General features: G+C 36.8%; 1 protein-coding gene across 1 annotated transcript; it reads right to left on the bottom strand.

The window, feature by feature from the left end:
- Window positions 1-322: 322 nt before the first annotated feature.
- LOC122747950 (E3 ubiquitin-protein ligase TRIM11-like) lies at window positions 323-6,503 on the bottom strand. Its single transcript, XM_043993714.1, has 5 exons — window positions 6,084-6,503; window positions 5,152-5,236; window positions 3,341-3,368; window positions 2,951-3,048; window positions 323-858 (listed from the first exon to the last, which is right to left on the bottom strand). The coding sequence occupies exons 1-5, from the start codon at window positions 6,501-6,503 to the stop codon at window positions 323-325; spliced, it is 1,167 nt and encodes a 388-aa protein (XP_043849649.1).
- Between the last annotated feature and the right edge of the window lie 241 nt (window positions 6,504-6,744).

Raw genomic sequence — 6,744 nt, forward strand, 5'->3', positions numbered from 1 at the left:
AAAGTCACATTACCTTCTCTAGGGTTATGTTGTTATATTATGTGTGAAATTAGATTGTGGCATTATGTGGCATTAATATAAGATATAATGGAGGGGAGTAGCTAGGTGGCACAGTGGATAAAGCACCGGCTTTGGATTCAGGAAGAACTGAGTTCAAATCTGGACTCAGACACTTGACACTTACTAGCTGTGTGACCCTGGGCAAGTCACTTAATTTGCCCTGCAAAAAAATAATAAATTAAATAAAAATTTAAAAAATATAAAATATAATGGAGTAGAGTGTCCTTTAATGAAAAAGTGATGATTCCTTGATATTTCACAATTAGGGATAGATTGTGAGAAATCCATCATTTGTCAGGACTTTCTTGGAAAGACCAAAGAAAGGCTGCAAGGGTTGTGAGAAGGAAGTGGTTGGGAAACTAAAAATTAGATATCGCTTTCCAACATTATAAAATGATATCTCTCCACGTTCATAGTCAAGAAAAACACCCAAAATCAATTGGGACAAATCCATCCGGCAGTATTTCACATGGACTTTGGAATAAAATTGGTTCTGTTGGCCTATCGCAAAAAGATGGTAGCCACTAGGATTTTCTATGGTCATAAGCACAAATAAATCTCCATTCAGACTCAGTCCTTTACAGATGCCAACAAACCATCCAGTGTTGCCTGGCACCTCCACCTCCCAATAGCATCTTCTTGTAATGAAGGACTGAGTACCCAGAACTTGGGCAAAATCACTGAATCTCTCACTGTTGTTGGGCACATGGTCTTGAGTACTTCCATATTTCACACTCTTTAAATCCTCAGATATAATGAGTCCTGGACTGGCTGTGTTATAATTCAGAGTAATGTCCACTGCAAAGAGAAAAAGGTTTCGTTCAAGTAATGGTATTGTAAAATATTTTTAAATTAGTTATTTTTAATAGGCATGGGGTCATGGAGTAACCACTTAGGTATCACAGTGATATGCAAAAAGGAGTAACTAGATATAGACAGGATAGCTTCATGATATGAGGAACAAGATGTTCTTTGGTTGTCAGGTAGATGGGAGAGTGTGTTAGATGCTTGTTTGGAAAATAATATTCTTTCTGTTCTCTTTCTAAGTCTCACAAAATAGTTAACTAATGTCATGGCTACCACAGAACACATTTATGATTTTATACCTGAAATTGGAGTCACTATCTGATAGTGGACTATCACTAGAGGACTATTTCTCCACTGGTGGACTATTTGATTACTGGACAAGAAGGCGGTAAAAACCACCTTGTCTCATCAAGACCTTGGAAAACTGAAGGGGACACTTCCTGTATCTCTCTTTTCTATTTATCTTTCCTTTCACTTTTCTCTTTCCTCCATCCTTTGCCCCCTCACTCTTCTTTGTCTGTCTCTATCTGTCTCTTTGTCACAGTATCTGTCTCATTTCTTCTTTTGAATTTTTATGTCTTTGGAAAAACTTTATTCTTTTTCAGTATGGAGAATAAGGATGGAACTATGATTCCCTACACTGACTTCCTAATAAAGTCACTCATTCCCAGGGATTTGTCTTTTATGCAGAAGGCACTCAAATATTAATTAAATGTAATCTGTTTTCTGAGATCTAGCTCTACTTATTTGGCTGCCTCTAAGACAACTCTGCCAAAGGTCCCAATGATGTCTCTTCCTCAATGTGAACGGAAGTGTTCCTCATCTACCCCTCCAAATCTGAATTAGGGTCATTTGAGCCTGAACTGAAGGGACTGTGAATATGTCTACTTTTAAGATGAGAAGAATTAGGAGCCACATGGGAGTTATCTTTCAGTACCTTAATGGTTTTTTTTTTTTTGGTATTTTTTTTTGTGAAACATTAAATTTCCTCTGTCTATCCTCTTGATATTAGATGGGAAAAAATGGTTAGAAATAGAAAAGAGTTGTGGAAGTTATGTGGCACAGTGGATAAAGAACTGGCCCTGGATTTAGGAGGACCTGAGTTCAAATCAGGCCTCAGACACTTGACATTTACTAGCTTTATGACCCTGGGCAAGTCACTTAACCCTCATTGCCCTGCAAAAAAAAAGGGAAAAAAAGAAAAAGAAAAGAGAAAGAGAAAAGAAATAGAAAGGAGATAAATTTCGTCATCATGTGAGGAATATCATCCTGGTAATGAAACCAATGTTTTAAAATAGGCTCAACTGGGGAAATGATCAACAAGTTGTAGTATAAAATGTGATGAAGTACTACTGTGCTATAAAAATGATGAGCAGGATGGTTTCAGAAAAGCCTGGGAAGATATATAAATGTATACACTATGAAGTGAGCAGAACCAGGAGAATATTGAACATAGTAATAGCAATATTGTAAGGATGATCAATTATGGAAGACTTAGCTAGTGTCAGCAAGACAGTGATCCAAGACAAAATTTCAAAGATCCATGATGAAAATAAAATACTATCCACCTCCAGAGAGAGAACTGATGAATTTTGAATGTAGATTGAATTTTTTCATTATTTTTCTTATTTTTTTTCTATTTTCTTTTTGAGCATAGCAAATATGGAACTATGTTTTGCATAACTTCATATTTATCATCAATACTAAATTGCTTCTCTTCTCAAGGGGAGGGGAAGGATAAATAATTTGGATCTCTTTTTTAAATGGTAATTTTTTACAAGTAATTGAGAAATATTTAGCAAAATAAATAAAAGTGTTTTTAAAAAAAACAAATGGACTGTATTTGGTATTATCTGGCTCCTCTTAACTAAATAATTTCGATAAAGGGCTGGATGACCACTGTTTCAACTACTGTACAAAGAGAATCATTGTTAAGAGAAATGTGAAATAGATGGTCACTGAGGTAGGATCCTTCCAATCCTGAGATTCTGGAATTCTGTGAAATTTAAATTGATTTTGACCCAAAGTAAAAGAAGGCTGGATATGGATATACACTGAAACTTCTTTTATGTTTCCTACTCACCTTTGAATTTCAAAAGCATTGTTATAATTCCAGGAATAGAATGGATGGTCATTTTCACGGAGAATGTTTCTATTTCCTTTTGGAGCACAGATTCATTTCTATAGGGAAAAACACACACACCCAATATTTAGTTATTCAGTTATCATAGGCTCAATGGTACAGTCATTATTTCTTCAGTCACTGAAGACCCATTATCTTAACTTTGTCGGCAATGAGGGTTAAGTGACATGCCCAGGGTCACACAGATAGTAAGTGTCAAGTGTCTGAGGCCAGATTTGAACTCAGGTCCTCCTGAATCCAGTATCAGTGCTTTATCCACTGCACCACCTAGTTGCCCCTTGCCTTAAATGTTTTAAGGGCTTTCCCAATAAAGAAAGGATAGGAACCTACCTGTTTAACACTTCTTTCATATCCTGAGGATAGAAAAAATGATATGTGGTTAGGTCAATTTTTTATATAAGGAGGGAAAATGAGACACTATAATGAAGTTCCTATTCAATGTTTTGAAGATAACCCTAGAATATAGAGGAATCTTGTATTTTCTGGTTCTGCAGCGTGTCTCACATACATCCCCTTCTCACCTCTCACTCATCCACCACCTTAGTTCAGGCCCTCTTTGCCTCTTGCCTAGATAATTGCCCTGACCTAATTCATCACAGTGCCTATGGTCTCTCTCTGCTCCATGCATGCTCTCTGTACAGATACAGAAGTACATTTCCTTAAGGGCAGATCATGAGAGTCATATTCCAGTGGCTCACATTACCTCAAAGATGAAACAAAATATCTTCTATTTGGCCTTTAAAACCCTTCACAACATGGCTGCCACTTATCTCTCCAACCCTATTTTATATTATGCTCTTTTTCTTTGCCTATGTCCCAGCATGAATGGTCATTCTTGATTCCAGCGTAGAAAATAGTATAGAGTTCAACAGATTCCTCCAAGTGATTAAAAAAGGAAAAGGAAGAGAGAATAGCCCACACATGGGCTTTGGAAAAGTACTGGAGAGTAGAGAGACTGGAGGTCATGATCAGGATAAAGAACAAGATGAGTCAGAATTAATGAAGGAATGTTAATATATTGTGTTTTGATAAAGGAATTTCAGAGTTTCAGGTCATAGATATAGAAGACTTCTGAAATCGCCTGAAACACTAAGATTTTAACTCAAGAAGCTTACTATTCACTTTTTTTTTAAAAAGTGCAGGTTGTATCTATCACTACAAATTTTACTAAAATTCTACATGTATACAAAATAATAAAATATATAACAAAAATAAAATAAAAAATCTATTGAAATACATTATTTAAAAAATTAAGGACCCTAATCTTCTAGATGAAATTTTTTAGGATAGGGGGAGGGTCAGGGTTACTGAGAGATAGAGGAGAAAGATCACTGACATTACCACTTCACTTTTTGTTTGGACATTGATTACTCATTTTATCAGCACTAGGCTTTATCATTTATGTCCCTTCATTTTAATTATAATGGTCTCACTTGTAGCAAATCCACATCTGGTTCCTTGCATGCCTCCTCTAACTCTGAGATCCTCTTCCTTAATTCTTGATTCTGGTCAGACAGTCCCTTTATTGTCTTGCTCAGGCCTTCAATGTTGGTCCTCTCTTGCTGCTGTATAACTGATAGATGCTCATCCTTCTCCTCATCCAGGAGCTCTTGTACTTTCTGAAATTCTGACAAAATCATTTTCTTTTGTGTCTCCACATCTACCTGTAAAGAAACAGATATGGGAAATGGAATACTGGAAATAACATAACACTAAATGGAAATGGAGGCTGACAAGCTTTTCATCTTCCAACTGGATTTTGCTTTTGTTCACATCTTTACTCAAGGTTGGCCATGGATGGCAATTAAACTCTCTTCACTTTCCCTGCTGTACCAGGCTTTGTGGTCCAAGAACAATTCTCTCTTCCTTGCTTGAAAAAGATCATATCCCTCTTTATGGTACTCTGTGCTTGCTGTAATGGAAACATGAACTGGAAGACCTGACTATGACTACCCTTGTGCCCAGCTATGTGCCTTTAGGCAAAATAGTCTCTCTCCAACCTGCAGTGTTTTCATTTGTAAAATTTGGTGAGGTCCAATATGTCCCCTGCATATTGAAGAGGAATCCTTTCCGGGGGTTACAGCAAACAATTTGTTTAAAATGCTGAGGTACCAAGAAATAAATACTTGCCTTCAACAGTGCATATTTAAGCTTCTCATTAGCAATCTGTAGCACAACATGTTCAGCTTTCCTCCACATAATGTTCACAGATTCTTGGATTTTCTCCTATAATAAAAATTTTAAGAAAAAAAAACATAAATTCTTGTATCCTTGAGGGATTTGAATTCTACATATCCAAAACTAATCATGTGTGACTGGCTTAGAGATCAATCATAATGAAAGATTACTGCTCTTACTGGGAGTTTAGAGCTTATAAGCCTGTGGTGGGATATGTTCCCATCATTCAGAAAGCATTGGTCTGAGATAGATTATGCAAGGTAGAGACAGGTAAGAGGAGTAACTCAGTCAGAGTGAGGACTCATACATCCTGAGACAATTAAAGCACCAAGAAGTCTCTCTCTTTCTTGCTCCTTTCTAGCTCTATGAGACTGAAATAGAAATTATATGACTGAATAAAGGGAGCACATGTCTATGCCTAAACTAGTCTGATAAGGTGGTCTCTTTTTTCCTGCTAATCTGCAAGAGGCAAATTTTGAATATCAAATTCAGAGAACAAACATTGTTCGACTTTCTTGGACTTGTGACATGAGTGAAAAATGAATGTGATATCAATTATCATACAATTGAAGATGGCCCTAATAATCTTAGATTCCCAGAATTCATTGTCTAAAAAGAAAAAAAAAGCTCCCCCAGAATACAACATTGTAAAAAATCAACAAAAATTAAAGAAGACCTTAAACAGCAAGGGAAATTTTCTCTTCATCTTGGGCCATAGGTAAAGGTTCAAGCTGAGGTTATAGAATACAGCACAATGCAATAGCATTGTGAGCACTCAGTTCTACGGTTGCCATATGAAGATGCCACATCTCTTTCTAGAATGATCTTTTTAGGCTACAGTAGAAAGCTCAATTCAAAATGTCCTTGTAGAAGGAGTAATACACCCCTTACTCACCTTGAAGTTTTCAGCAACCTCATCTTTGCAATAGAGTGTATAAGACTCATGCTCCTCAGACTGTGGACAGGACATACAGACTTGACTCTGGTCTTTCACAGAGAACTGCTTGTGCCTTTTCTCCTGTATCTCACGTTTATCATGTTGTTCATGGTTCCTCAAGCAATGGCATCTTAGCCTTTTGGCAATGTCTGCCAGTTTTCCAAGACGCATATTGGCTCTCAAGTCCCTTAGAGAGGAAACAACCTTGCATTCTGGACAGGAGAAAGGGGTAGAAGCTTTTGGGCAGCTGATGATGAGGCAAATATTGCAAAAACTGTGGCCACATGTAGTAGACATTGGGTTTGTGAAATACTCTTTGCAGATGGAACAGATGAGCTCTTTCTCAAAATCTTGACTCAGGTCTTGGCAAGAGGTCATGTTTCTGTGAAGAGAAAATAGAAAAGGTCTGTGACTGGTTTGGAGAGAGAAATGCTTTTAACACTTGGACACTCAGATTCCTCAGTAACCAATATGTGGATAAAAACACTGAGGAGAGAATTGGTGGACACTTTGACTCCTCTGATCTCTTAGTCCTTTCTGAATCACTTAATATACCTCCAGTTGAAACACTAATTAAATTAGATTAATAATCTTATTTTGATCAAATTTGTTACCTTTC

The sequence above is a fragment of the Dromiciops gliroides genome, chromosome 3, assembly GCF_019393635.1.
Source record: "Dromiciops gliroides isolate mDroGli1 chromosome 3, mDroGli1.pri, whole genome shotgun sequence".
In the NCBI taxonomy this organism is placed as follows: domain Eukaryota; kingdom Metazoa; phylum Chordata; class Mammalia; order Microbiotheria; family Microbiotheriidae; genus Dromiciops; species Dromiciops gliroides.

Excerpts from the sequence above, each read along its gene's own strand:
- LOC122747950 (XM_043993714.1), bottom strand. The coding sequence starts at position 6,503 with ATGACCTCTTGCCAAGACCTGAGTCAAGATTTTGAGAAAGAGCTCATC. Across the intron at positions 3,369-5,151 it reads TAATGAGAAGCTTAAATATG|CTCAGGATATGAAAGAAGTG; the intron begins CACTGTTGAAGG and ends ATTTTTTCTATC. Across the intron at positions 859-2,950 it reads AATGCTTTTGAAATTCAAAG|TGGACATTACTCTGAATTAT; the intron begins GTGAGTAGGAAA and ends TTCTCTTTGCAG.